Here is a 14,381-nt window from a genome sequence, read left to right as displayed (position 1 = left end):
TTTTTTTTTTTTAAAAAAAAGACATTATTAAAAGAAAAATTTTGTCAACATACAGGTTGGTGGCATTACTATACAGAACAAAGTGCACATGCATGAGGACAGGTTGCAAAGCTGCGTCCCCAGACTTTATGCTATCTCCAATTTCCCCTTGACAGGCAGGAAGGAAAGCTGGTGAAGAATTAGGATGGCAACAGTTTCATGTTCTTATTCAGTCCAAGATCCAACGAAGGCTTAATGCATACTTTAGCTTGACATGAGAACCTTAAATTGAAAGCTGGTTATCAATGATATGAAAATTATGTTCCAGACAGAAGCAACATAACATAATTTGCTTCTGCCAAAGTTGGGGAAAATGTCCAAATTCACCAGGGTTGGTTAAATTTCCCCATCTGCTCCTTTTCCCCATCTGCTCCATCTCGCCATCTCCCCAGTGCTTCAGCTTCCTCCCGCTGCCCTGCACGCAGGCATTGGCTGCTCAACTCAGCCATGGTTTGGGTGGGATGAAGAACTCCAGCAGGAGCCTACTTTGCTAAGAAGCAGCAGGACAGCAAGGATCGCTTGCAGGACAAGCAAGGATAGCTCTGCTGCAGCCAAGCCAAGCCCATGGAGGTTGAGAGTAGTGCCGAGCCCAGGGGAGCACCCTAATGTTTATCAGGAATGCTGTGCCTCTGTCAAACTGCTGCTGCTTCGCAGTGAGTTTTAAATTTGATTATCCTAAAAACACACCTTGGTTCTTCCACGATGTTCTCCCTGGGAATGACTACTAAAAATCTCTGAGACAGCATGGATGATGTCCTGTTGTGGAAATGTCCTCCAGTAAATTTCATTTTTAATTAATCTGAATTCTGAATGATCACTCAAAAAATCGCTTTTCTTTCAAAAGCAGTATTTATTTTTTTTTCATGAAGACACATTACATACTGCATAAAGTAAAAATTACTGCTACAAAAGCTGCATTTAACTGAAATAACAAAAAATATATATAAATTGCACTTGAGAAAGTAGGCTTTATCCCAGAAGAATACACTAAATAAAAAGTTAGCAAGTGGCTTTGAAATTAAGAATCTATTTGAGTTTGCTTGAAAATATATATATTTTAGGGTGCCCAATTCCACCAATAAAAATGAATGAGATTTTTTTTTTTTTTTTTTTAATAGCATTGCTTTTTACATTAAAATAATATGTAAACAACATAGAAATTATTACATAGATAAAAGAAAAAAAATAGGTGTGGAAAAACATCTCTGCAATTTCTGTTATAAATAAAAAAAAATGCTGGTATTTGATTATGCCAGGTTCACTGCAGGTTGTGGCCAGGAAGTTTGGAAGTTTTACTTAGTTGATGTTTTTTTTATCTCCCCCTCACTGCAACATAAAGCCCGTCTTTAATTCTTCCGCATTGGCCTGGAGCATGCTGTCTTTATGGCAGATGGCAGCATGAAGCAGTGACTCCTAGTCAGTTGTTCTATTCATTGCTAAGTGTCCCAGGAGAAACATTCTATGTTTTCTGAAAAGTTTAGCCTCTTTTTAAGCAAATAAACCCAACATTAAGCAAGAGGATAATCCCTGTTATACCAATCTCTTTTACAGCTGAATTTTCCTCCTGGATCCTGGCATCCACTGCTGCCTGCATCTAATTCAGTAAGCAAAACTATTGGCTTTTCAGTCTTTAAAATGAGTATTCATACCATCTGCCTTGGTGTATCTCCTTTAGATGTGCAAATCAGATTTTTAATCTCTCTACACAGCCAAAAGAGAGAGAGTAAACTCCCATAATGGGTGATCTCAGTCTGGGGTCTATGGCATCCTTCATAATAGCATCTCTCTCCTTGCTGCCTGTAGAAGCGACTCAGGCTCTCTGATGAGGCTGGATCCCCAAAATTAGATGGTGTAAACACCTCCCAAGACAGGGTTGGTGGGGATGGAGACCAGGTAAGCAAGCAGAGGAGCACGGGAGATGCCAAGCACAGTGGATGCATGGTGCACATCTTCTCTTGATGAGTGGGAATCAAAGGACCACTCAAGGCACAAAGTTATACAAGACAGATGATTCCTACCACTGATACTAACTATTAGGCTAGAGTGCTTAGGCATACTTCAGGCACAATTCAGTCAGGAATGTACATTAGAGAGAGTGCACCGTCTCAAAAACAATCAGTACTGTCAAGGTCTGACATGCAAATTTATTTCCAAAATAGCTGAAAATTATGGAAGGTCAGGGTCAATCTTGTTATAAAGCTAGAGACAGATAAAGAATGAAGTCTTGTTTAAACAGCCCTGAAATAAAAAATGAAGCCAGCAGTCTTTGGTTACAGTGTTGTTCTTTTAAAATGAATTGCTGTGAAAACTGATGAATCACCTCCCAATTCAGCATTTGGGAGCATTTTTTAAATAGACATCTGGGATCCAGAGAGGAAAAATTAATATAAATAATAATAATAAAAACCCCACACATTTTGAATCTTAAATGTTAAAGTACAGGAAGAAAAGCAACACAACATTTCTAAGGGATGTTTCAGTAAATTTTTGTTAAAATTATAAAAAAGCACTTATAAAATACTTGAGCTGATAGAAAAGCTAAGTCTGAACATTACTGCACATTCTGAAACATAAAATTGTGTATTGCTAAACATACCTTAAAGGCTCTCAATATTATACTATAACATGTGCCAGTTTTCACTAATTATGACACACTATTTTCAAACTACTTTGCTTTTTCAGAGAGGCAGAAACACAAGAGGCAACATGAACAAGATGAACCAATGCAGTCTATGTCTGCTATTAAATATAAAACCTCAGCCATTAAATGTGCCACCCCATTCTCTCGGTTACATTCATGTAAGAACTCCAGTTCTTTCACAGACCTAAAGCTGCCTGTGTTTTACACTGAATAACTTTTGGAGCAGCATTTTAAAGCCTTTAAAGCTATTTTGGAAAGATTTTATTTTGTTTTATTTTAATCTAGAGCACTTTTGTAATATTTTAAAAGGCATAGGAAGCTATGCTGTAGCTTTTAAAGTGCTTATTTTATTACGAGGTGGTGTTTACTAATATTCTTGTGGAAGTTAATAAATGATGCACATTTTCCATGACAGACAGACATTGCTTAATGAGCTAATATGCCTCAGCAAAATGCAATCAAAAAGAAATTCACTGTCAACAGTTTAACCATGGCAATACACATAGCTGAAGTGAGACAACTAGCCTCAGATAACTAAGATTAGTGGATATATGACAAAGTTATAATAATCAATATTTAAAACAAACAAACAAACAAACAAACCCCAAACCAAATAACGATAATTAAATCCCAAACACAGTTTAGTTTCCCAGTAACACAACTGCAAAACAAATCATATTTTCAACAAACAAGTGCCCTATTTCATCACCTGCTTGGGGAGATACAGCACTCCCCCAAAAACAGTGAGGGGGGGACTTGGGGAAGTTCTATCTTGCTTTTCATATAGAGAGGACCCTTCCTGGGCAACTTGCTCAGGGCAAGTGGCCTGGGTCCAGTTTAGGTGGGTAGAGATCAGAACCAGTCCCGGGCCATAAGGACTTACTTGGGGATGTGAAGGGAGCCCTATCTCACTGTGCTCGCAGAAGCACATGGATGATGGCTCCTGTGGAGTCATCATGAGTCATCATGGCAAAAGTACCAGCCTCTGTACCCCCTACCACCACTAGTGCCCCAGATTATGCAAAGCATTTACTAATTTCAGCACAAGGTTTGCTCAAGTACAGACAGTGAGATTTGATTCTGCTAGTGTTATATTTCATGTAGTCATGGATTTTCCTCATTGCATCTCACTGTGATGGAAGGGAACACTGGGAAGTTCATTTCTAGAGCTGGATTAACCATTTTACAATCATACAGGCTCAAATTCTCTCTTCATTTATACCCACAAAACCCTACTGCCAGTCAGGAGAGTTCAGCAGGTAGAAATGGCAGCAGAATTTGAGTATAGGAAATGCTGAGTGAGAGACATGCAGAAACACAACAAATGGTCTTTCATTACCACTATATAAGTGGGCATTATTGTGTGCCTAAGGATTGTAAGTGAGCTTTTGAAATCTCAACCCTCAGAATCTAGGTATAGAAAACCATAACCCTATATTGTTGAATGCTGATATATAAATCTATGATATACCTGTTTAACTGCCATGGCACTAATCAGCATGGCTGTGCTGAAACACAGCAATCATTTAACCATTTTTGCTAATTGCAAAGGCAGGCTAATAGCAAAGTTCAAATGATTAGTGAATAAAGGTCCTCAGAGCAATCCCTCTTAAAAGTAAATGCCTGGTAAGCTGCAATTAGTGGCTCTTGGGTTTTTTATTTCTCTCTCTCTTTCTTTCTTTCTCTCTTTCTCTGTTTCTGTTTCTCTCTCTTTTCTTTCTTTTTCTTTTTTGTTTTTGTTTTATCGTGGTGGTCTTGAACTGCAGACACAATCACAGCGCTCATGGTGATCCAACTGTATATCTACTAAAGCCATGTTGTTCCTGGTTCTGCCTTTCCTTCGAGGATGCCCAGCCTCAGGGACAAATTTCAGCACCTGGCAGAATGAAGAGAAAAGCATCAATTAGAAAATGCTGCTAGAAATAAGAGGATGAGAGTGTTAGGGCCCTAAGGATACCACCCTGACCAGCCTCATCTGGAACTTGCACCCACATCCTTTCCATGGACACATACTCCTGCATACTCACAATATAATGTTTAGGTAGTCTGTCTTGGCAATATATCTGTATTTTGGTGTTTATTTGCTCCCCCCTTTTGGAGTGGAATGGTGCTTGGATTCTACCTTGGAGCTCCTATTTTACTTTCTGTTAATTGGGACACATTTTTGTTACACTTCCACACTTTTGTTACACTTACTACTCACCCAGCTAGCAGTGCTGTGCCTGATGCACCCCAGGGTACAGCTGGCCATTTTGGCTACCAGGGCACACTGCTGGCTCATGTTCAACTTGCTGTCAACCAAAACCCCCAGATCCCTTTCCAGGGGGTTGCTCTCCAGCCTCTCATCCCTCAGTCTGTACGTATATCTAGGGTTACACCTTCCCAGGTTCAGAATCTGGCACTTGCTCTTGTTAAACTGCATGTTGTTGATTGGATATTGCCCAGCCCTCTAATTTGTCAAGATCTCTCTGCAAAGCCTCTCTACCCTTGACAGAGTCAACAGCTTTTCCCAATTTAGTGTCATCTGCAAACTTACTCAGTACACCTTCACGTCCTAAATCCAACTCATTTATGAAAACAAAGAGAACTAACATGGAGGCCTGGGGAACCCTACGAGTGACTGGCTGCCAGCCTCATGTATAAACCTTTGAGCCCAATCCATCAGCCATTGTTTGCATCTTGTTGGCTTGTCTTAAAAATATGTGCCTTGCTTTAAACCTTTTCTTAAGAATTTACTGTAATGAATGTGAAAGGTAATAACTAACCAAACAAACCAAGAATCATAGAATCATAGAATGGTTTGGGTTGGAAAGGATCTTAAAGATCATCTAATTCCAACCCCCCTGCCTTGGACAGGGACACCCCCCACTAGATTAGGTTGCTCAAAGCCCAATCCAACCTGGCCTTGAACACTTCTAGGGATGAAGCACTCACAGCTTCTCTGGGCAGCCTGTTCCAGTGCCTCATCACCCTTGTAGCAAAGAACTCCTTTTTATTGTCTAATTTAAATCTACCCTTTTTAAATTTAAAGCCATTCCTCCTTGTCCTATCACTATACTCCTTGAAAAAGAGTCCCATCAGCTGTATGTACAAGGGAATGATGTACGAGAGAAATATATAGTAAAAGAAGCTTCTGAAAATAAACCTCACCAAACTATCTAGACAAGATAACTGCAAGACCCCCAGAAGAGAGTTGTAGGTTATAAACAAAATAGAAAAGAGGCAACAAACACAGGTTGTAAGAAAGGGTATCCTCTTTGTATATATGGAAAGAAATACTCAGTGATGAGACTAAACACTGGAGCAGGTTGCCCTGAGAGGTTATGAAAATCTTGGAGATAGTCAAAATTGACAGGACAAGAGATGAACAACTTATCAAAGTTAGAATTTCTAACTTTGAAATTCTCCCTGCTTGGAGTGGGAGATTGGACTAGATGACCTCCACAGATGTCTTCCAACCCATATTATTATATGAATTTATGATTTCATAAAAATGCTGTGGAGATGTGGAAAACAGCCATAATATTCTGTCCTATCTCATCTTCTGTGATAGCATATGTATGTGAAACACAGTCTGGAAAAGATCATGGAGGATGGCATTTTGCTTGGGCATGCTCAGTGAGCCCACTGTTGGAGGTTGACTATCTGTCTAAAAGCTCATATCCCCATTAGCATGGTCGTGCAGGTCAAGGGAAGAGAATCCCTTGTTCTGTTTCATTAGTTTATTGTTGAAATGATTATGGTAGTTTAACAGAAAAGGTAATAATTTCAAATTACTGCCCTAAAACTCAAGTATTAGTTTTGATCAAGTACAAAAGTTGAGTAAAAAACTAAGAACACCTTAATTCTCCTATAGCATTTTTTCCCTAAATCTCATAGCACACTCCACAGAAAGATATGCATCATTATCAAACTTCAATGGATGGAGAATGTGAAACTATTTCCTCAAGGCTCTCTACAGATCAGTAGAAGAACAACCAGTGGCATTTGAGTTGCCAAAGGAACTCAAGCAAGCCACTCCAGAAACCCTATACTGGTAAGATGCTAGAGCCAATCATCTCACCCCTTGGCAGGCAATTGTGAACCATGCCAGCTTGGCCAAGGCACTTCTAAACCATCTAGATTTGTCTTGCTTGTTCAAAAGGTGGAGAGAAGTCCATCTTGTCTATTACCTGCCAAAGCCACTGATCAGCTGGGGAGTGGACAACTACAGCCCCATTAGTGTCTCAACCACTGAAACACCCACATCTTCTAGACTGAATAACAGACCTCATAATTAACAGATCATACTGTCGCTCAAGGAATAACCTCATTTTTGTACCAAGTACTTTCTGCACATTGACCTCAAAACATCATACAAGAATTGAGATGATCTGGGGAAAGAGAAGGAAAAAGGGGTTGGATAGCAGATTGAGAAAATATTGGCAGCTTCAATAGAATTAGCAAGTCCCAAAAAGTAAGACTGAATGACTTGCCGAAGGTTAACCATGAATGTTTGGGAGAGCTGGTGGGGAAGGGAAGGGTGAGCAGCCTTCAGGATGAGACCTTTTGTTTTCCACTGGTAATGCCTGGAGGGTAGGAAAGCCATGGGATGTAACAAAAGAGAGGAACACAGAACATCCTCTCTTTTGTGATATAATTCATGTTTAATCTATGTAATACTAAGAGGAAGGACTGTGTCTAAGCCATGTACAGATATGGTGTTTTAACCGGTTGTGAAACCTTTAGAAATGTAGAGACATGCCATTAGAAACAAAGAAAAAAAAGGATTTGAATTTTGAACATTGACTGCCTCAATATAGGCCATAAATCCTGATCCCAGACAACTCACTGTATCACATTGTCATCCAAAACAGAAAGGAAATGAATCTAATCAGGCTACTGAGATTATTAGAGAGCTCAAAATAGACTGAATCTTCAAACTTTTTTTTTTTTTTTTTTTTTTCTTTAGAAAAAAGCAGACTTTTAGAATGAGGTACAGCTACTGAAGCCAAACCTATGATAAAAATCTTTACTTAAGGAAGACTTTCATCAAAACCTGACAGATTCAGATGACTGGTTCTTTGCAAGATTGTAGGTAGGTAGATCTGCTTTTTTCAATTGAGAGCAAATGAAAGTATGCAATCGGATGAGAGCAAAGATGTGGGCTCTATTTAAGCTAACAGACCTCCTGACAGACTGGGGATTTTCCCTGTGTTTTATATTAAGAAACATGAGCACAGTATATGGGCTTTGCTGATAAGAGTAGAAAAATGAATTGGCAGACATTTCCTCAGACAAGACAGGAAAGAAGTATTTGAACACAGCTGAAATTGGACTGCTTTAATAGCTGATCACAGAACTGATGTTCAAAGCTTTCAGTCTAGCTTCCATCTAATAGTTTTAGTTTCAACTAAATACAGGGAATTGAAAAGAATCAGGAAATAAGGCCATTTCTGGTGACCACGGTAGTTGAAAGGAAACCCTTTATTTTGAAAATAGCTGCTGTTTATTCATTTCATGGTCAGTTCCTTAAAGGTGAGGAACTACTGAATTAATGAAAACAGTTCAAAGAAATTTTGTTTAGGACACTTTATTGCTCCATTTTGATGAGATCAGAAGCATTTCTGCCATAAAAAATACGGATATAAGGAAGGACTGGAATGTTCAAAAGCTTTATTTTGTGTGGGAGCTTTATTCTGTGTTTGCAGCTTTCAAATTAAAGGAGCAACGTCTGTCACTACTATTCAAAATGCAGTGCCTCAGCTGTTCAGATCATTGCCTCAAAAAGAATATGTAACTACAGCCATATCACCCTCATCAAACATTGAGTTAATTATGGTCAGAAAGCTATTAAACCAGTATATTAAATTAAAAAATAAATAATAAAAAAAGCCATACATGGGACTTAACACCTGAGCTAGACTTGGTGTTTATAGGTAATACAAAAAAGAGAATCAGGGCCTTGTTACATTTTACATGTGGATAACCATATGAGCATGCTACTATGCCAGACAGCATTTTTTGTAGGTGTGAAGTTTCAGGGTCAGATGACTGTGGCAACTGCATAATTTTCCTTGGGTGGTGGTGAAGGAAATAGAAAGAAAATACTTACATACTTTTCTCTGCCAGGATTCTTGCTAACTTATTGTGCATTAAATTTAGATTTCAGATTGTGAAGGATTCTTTCAACTAGAGACTAAAGCCATCACCAAAAACAGCACCTGGAATCTGAAGCCAGATAAACTCAGTCTGGAATTAGGGAACAGCTGTTTAAGTCAGGCCAACTCAACACTTGGACAGCCCTCCAAGGAGCTAAGTGGTTGCTGATCTCAGTTCGAGGACATCAGAAAACAGCAGCCTTCCTACTAGGTATATAGTACAAGCTTGGGGCTTGCTTTGAGGGCAGCAGGGGGCTCTCCAGTGCCCTGTGGAGCATGGGAGGTCAAGGCCAGTGGCCCCTTTAACCTCAGATCTATAAAAGCACTTTATAACCTGATGTCAGAAACAACAGGGCCTGTTCAAGGGCTAAGGAGAGCAGAGAGGTGATGTCTGCTGGGGAATGTGGAGATGGTGTATTCACCCTGAACCATACCCAGCACTTCTCCAGTAGAAGCAGCAACAAAGAGGTAATTTTGGAGAACAATTCACCTGAAATACCTGTCTCTGGAAGCGGGTGGTGGGGCTAGCTCTGTTGACCAAGAAAGGAGTCCAATGGCTGGACTCTCAGCTTTAAATGAGTAGAACCAGATGGGGCAAACCACTTCCTCCTAACCATGTACTATATGCCTTTGAAGTCAAGCAACATTTATCCGTAGAAGTCCATTATAGGTGATTTCTGTTCTAATAAAATGCAAGGAGCAATAGGGATCCCAGCCAACATTTCTAACAGCAGCAAGAAAAATGTATCTAATTGCTCATATCCATTTTAAACTTATTATCATTTACTTTATTTATTAGTATTTATTAATACTGACTTCACTAATATTATTTGTTAAATTCTTGATTGGTAGTTTAAATAACAATGAAAATCTGAGGCATCACTTAAAATAGTTTTTTTTTTTTTTCTTTTTCATTTTTTTTTTTTCTTTTCCCGATTAGGCTAAAAAGACTACAAATAATCGACAACATGACTACAGTTTACCAAGTGTTGGTTAGCTGCATATTCCAGTGGTAGAGGATGGAGAGCAACTCTGGATGCTATTTTAGATAGTGAAATTTGTACTTTGCAGCATGTATTTTAACTTGCAGCTATGCAGCATTATCTAATCTCCTTTTGCTCATCTAAAAATACCATCATTCTAGCATGCAAACCAAATTACATTTGTCTGAGGTTCATGAAAGAGGACACATTAAAAGTGTAAAACATCAACAGAGATCCAAGTTCTGATACAGATGAAAAATCTTACTCAGCAGTTTCTGAAAGTTATCTAATCCAAAGGTCACACATAGTTTAACTATGCCCTTAGCATACGAAAGCAAGCATCATGGGAATGTGGTTCATAATTTAGCATAAGAACCTTTATTCTAGTAGGAATGTAGCCTAAAATAACAACAGACCTAAAGCTGTATTCTTTCTTACCCAGAATAATTATAGGGTATCAGGAACAAGAAAAAAATAAAAAAGGGTTCCTTTACTGATCAGTGGTAGCATTCAAACTAAGGGATTATTAAATGTGGTTGGGATTATTGCTTCTATTTATTATTATTATTATTATTATTATTATTATTATTTGATCTGTATGAATCAGAAACAACTGTTTGTAGCACAGCAAACATGGGGAAAAAATATTTGGCTTAAAACTCATCTGAAACAGTCACTAAAGCTACAATGTTTTTTATGTACTTGACATCAACAAGACCCTCACTTTTGATCATCTTGTCAAACATTATGGCTCCAGCTATTGCTTTTCACTGACAGATACAGGTGTTCCCTGTTCCCAAATTGCCTCAGTCTGCCCAGACCTGTATCGCAGCTGTCTCATTAGCTTAACTTCCAGATGTCATCCCAAGAACTTTCATTTTAATCTAGTCAAAAATCAACATTTATTCTCTCCCTGCACTACTTTGCTCTCACTGCTCCTCCTGCAATCCAGCAGTCACTTCTGACTCATTGTTTCCTTGCATTTGCATTCCAAATAAATCCCATTGCAGCTTCTTGTATAATATTTCTATGTATTAACTCTTGTTAGGTTAATTCTGTGCCTTTATTACCATAACAATATTTTTGTCTCATTCGTACATGTACTATCACCTCCAGGACATACAACAATCACACAAATCAACAGTCCTTGAACATTGGTTTGATGATGCTAGGTCTTTTTAATCCCTCAATCAATTTCTTTTGTTGTATTATCTTTGTCTAGTTATCTTGTGTTTCCCTGTGTAAAGACAGCATGAGAATTATTGTCTGGTCTCTCAAGTGCCTCCTTAAGGCTTGCTTCTCACTTCCCTGTGGAAAAAGAAGAGAAAGAAGGGAAAAAAAAAAAAGCCCAGACAACACCAAATTGCATTAGTTAAATTTAACTCCACTGCAAGAATTCTTCTGTCTTCCTGAAGTCCCATATCAATTCGTTACTTTCTCCCCTGTTCATTCCTCCCCTTCTGTACTGTCTTGTTTCCCCTTTACTGTGCTGGGTCTGGCTAAAGATCTTTTTGTGCCCCAGCAAGTTGTGTAAAGACTCAGTACTGTGCAGGTCCTCCGAGGTGCTTGCTGCTCCTCTCAGGGCAGCGAGTGGCTGGGAAATTGCAACATTAACAGTAATCTAAACCTTGTGGTTGAGAATTATTTGCATGTATGTCCTGTGAAAGCAAAAAATGCAGCAACATATACAGTGAAAAATGCATCAAGTCTTTACCATTGAGAAAGTAAGTAGGGAAGAGAGATGCAATCAGTTTCACCACTTTATTTTTCCTTATGTACCTTTTAGCTGTGTTGCAGAGTACAGTGTTGGTGGAGGTTTATACACTGTGACAAATTCTGGTTGCTACCTTAAGAGTGTTTATTCCTCACGGAAACTCATTTCACATCTCATCAGTTACAGCAATGAGATGGGGATACTGATTTCTCATTTCTTTGAGGTACAAGGTCTCCTGGCACAGCTGGAGACCTAGCTGCTCCAAGTCTTGGCCTCTCTAGTCTGGGTTGTCTCCAGCTTCAGAGCCCCTCTCTCCTCAAAGGGCAGCTGCAGGCACTTCCGAAGAAATGCACTACAATGGAAAAAATCCTTTCATTTCAGTTCTCCTTTAGCAAGTCAGATGTGAGTATTTGATTAAGGAGCACTGCATTCATTTCCATGATTTGCTTTGTCTTTGCATGGAGTCCTGCACCATAACTCAGGATCTCTTCTGGTAGGCTGTCAGGGACAGACATTTTGAGATGCTGCCAGCACTTGTCCTGTTTGGTTTGCAGGGTTCATGACATTATGTGGTAAGTCATGAGTATTTGTCCATGAGCTCTCATTTCAAGAAAGACCAGAAGCTGCGGAAAACCAAAGAGCATCACAAGACTCTTTTCTTGAAAAAAAAAAAAAAAAAAAAAAAAAAAAAACGAGCTGTTTACTCAAGTTATGAACCCTTTCTGGAAATTGCTGAGTAGTGGTAAAGTTATGGCAGACTTCCAAGTTATATAAAAAAAAGGCCCAAGGTCTTATTATTAGGGCATTAAAGAAAAATATACCCCTTACTGAGGCATTCTTATCTTCTCTTTTTCCATGCTGTTGCATTATTTCTTACAATTGGATGTGATAGGAAAGAGCTATACAGTCTGTTCAAGGAACTGCAGCAGCAGTAGCAGCTTGGGGAAATGTGATTGCTATTAGTCCTGAGATACTAGGAGGGAGTGCTCAGAGACCTTGGTGATGAGTACAGTGTAAGGCTTTGAATAGGAACTAAATAACATCATGAGCATAAGACGATAACCTTGAAATCTCTCTGGACTGTAAGCCTCTCAACACGCACGCTAGGCATTTGTTTCCCCAGAGCTGCCTGCATGCTGCAGTTCTGGTACTGCAAGACACTGGCTGCAAAGATGAAAAGCTTCTGGAAAATTTGCCTGCTTGTCTTCCTCATGCAGAATATGGGGTAGCTCAGAAATGACAGACAACTGTTATGTGTTTTCTAGTCATTTCTTTACTGTTCAGAACAAACATATCCATGTGTAGGGTGAGCAGCTTTGGTGGGTCCAGGAACTTGGTAGATGAAACTCTAGGACAGTGTTTAGGCAAATTTCACCTGGCAAGAAAAGAAAACTGGTATCTGCACAACTCAGCTTCAGCTGCTACAAACGATTCCTTTGCTCCACTATCTTGTACTTCTGGTGTCTTTAGCAATTGAATCAAAGTAATTGAGACTTGCCTTTGAATCTGGTTGACCTTCTCCTGGAGCGGAAGGCAGAGATTTTTAGCAAAATTAACACCTCCGGGGAACTTCTTAAAGTGTGAAACTCTGTCCTTTGTCATGCAACTAAAGGCTTTTTGATTAAAGCTAGTGGGTTTCAAATTGACTTAGAAAAGAGTAAAGCAGATACATGGTTCTAAAATCGGCATGTCGAGAAGCCCCTCCTCTGCGCTTTTACTGCCAGACATTTAAATAAAATTAGAGTTAAGCGTTGAAAATGAATAAAGAATAAAACTGATTACCTGCACCTACCAATAATAATAATAATAATAAAGTGGAAAATATTGTGGAGTAAAAGTAATGGATACACCCTTAGTATGTCATATGTGAATTTATTTGCATGACTCTCACTCATTTTAATGGCAGCCACTTGGCTAGATTTCTGTTCAGTGAGCTGTTAGTTCATCCCTCAGGGATTAAGTTGAAATTTAAATTTACAAAAGCCATTCAATGCTAAAGCTGAAACACAGCTTTGAATTCACAGAGTTTTCAAAGAACAAAGGAGCAGTGAAATAAATAAGCAGTGGTGTATTAATGGTAATATTGAATTTCTTGAATTTAGTGATTAATTTTGTATGCCGTGACATCTTGGTTCTGACCAGTACTCACTTGGTGTGATATTCCAGTGTTCCAGCACCAGATGCTCCCAAACAGCTGATAAAAAATAACTACTTGACAACATGTTTGCAAACAACATTTTTTCTAGCTGCTGTCAATAGTCGGCTTAAGCTCTGACACAGATGTGACACAAGATTCTTTAGTTTATATTTTGCTTCTAATTCTCTCAGAATCTTTCTGAATTTGAATTATGCCTAACTCTTATATTTAAGTATTGAAATTTCATATAGGAAAAAAATATCAAATTCATTTTTATCATTTCAAATTAATTCTATTTCAATATCTTTGACTTCACTTGGCTTTCTTTTTTTATTATTATTATTTTTTATTTGGGAAGACTGAATTTCTGTAGGTAATATTCACTATTTTGTATCTTTCACCATGTCCTTTATTATTGACAGTTTTTTTTTTTTTTTTTTTTTTCCTAAATGTAATGGTCTCAAACTCTTGAGCCACTTTCCTTAAAATGCTTTTGATGTGTATTTTCTGCTGTATCTCCACTGCTGTATATTTTCTGCTTCCATATATCTCTTCTGCTCCTGCCTGTATCCTTCTAAGTAAGCACCAACAGTCAAAATCCATACCAGTACTCCACCTATTTATGTGTGCCCATAGTAAATGGGCTATTCTCTATTCACCTCTGCTTCTGCAGAATACTGTCACTTGCTTTTTTTTTTTTTTTTTTTTTTTTTTTTTTTTTTTTTTT

At 38.5% G+C, this 14,381-nt stretch overlaps 1 protein-coding gene across 5 annotated transcripts in view; it reads right to left on the bottom strand.

Annotated features, from left to right (window-relative positions):
* Positions 1–869: 869 nt before the first annotated feature.
* The window catches only part of PDGFD (platelet derived growth factor D), a 149,313-nt gene continuing 135,801 nt past the window's right edge, over positions 870–14,381 (bottom strand). For all 5 annotated transcript variants that reach the window (XM_035327810.1, XM_035327830.1, XM_035327800.1 and 2 more), the window contains one exon: positions 870–4,556. In XM_035327810.1, the coding sequence (XP_035183701.1) occupies positions 4,422–4,556 (135 nt within the window). In that variant the 3' untranslated portion in view covers positions 870–4,421. The remainder of the gene's footprint in view (positions 4,557–14,381) is intronic.

The sequence above is a fragment of the Oxyura jamaicensis genome, chromosome 1 (genome assembly GCF_011077185.1).
Source record: "Oxyura jamaicensis isolate SHBP4307 breed ruddy duck chromosome 1, BPBGC_Ojam_1.0, whole genome shotgun sequence".
NCBI classification, from domain to species: Eukaryota; Metazoa; Chordata; class Aves; order Anseriformes; family Anatidae; genus Oxyura; species Oxyura jamaicensis.
The sequence above is the reverse complement of the archived record's forward strand: the minus strand, read 5'-3'. Positions and strand labels throughout refer to the sequence as shown.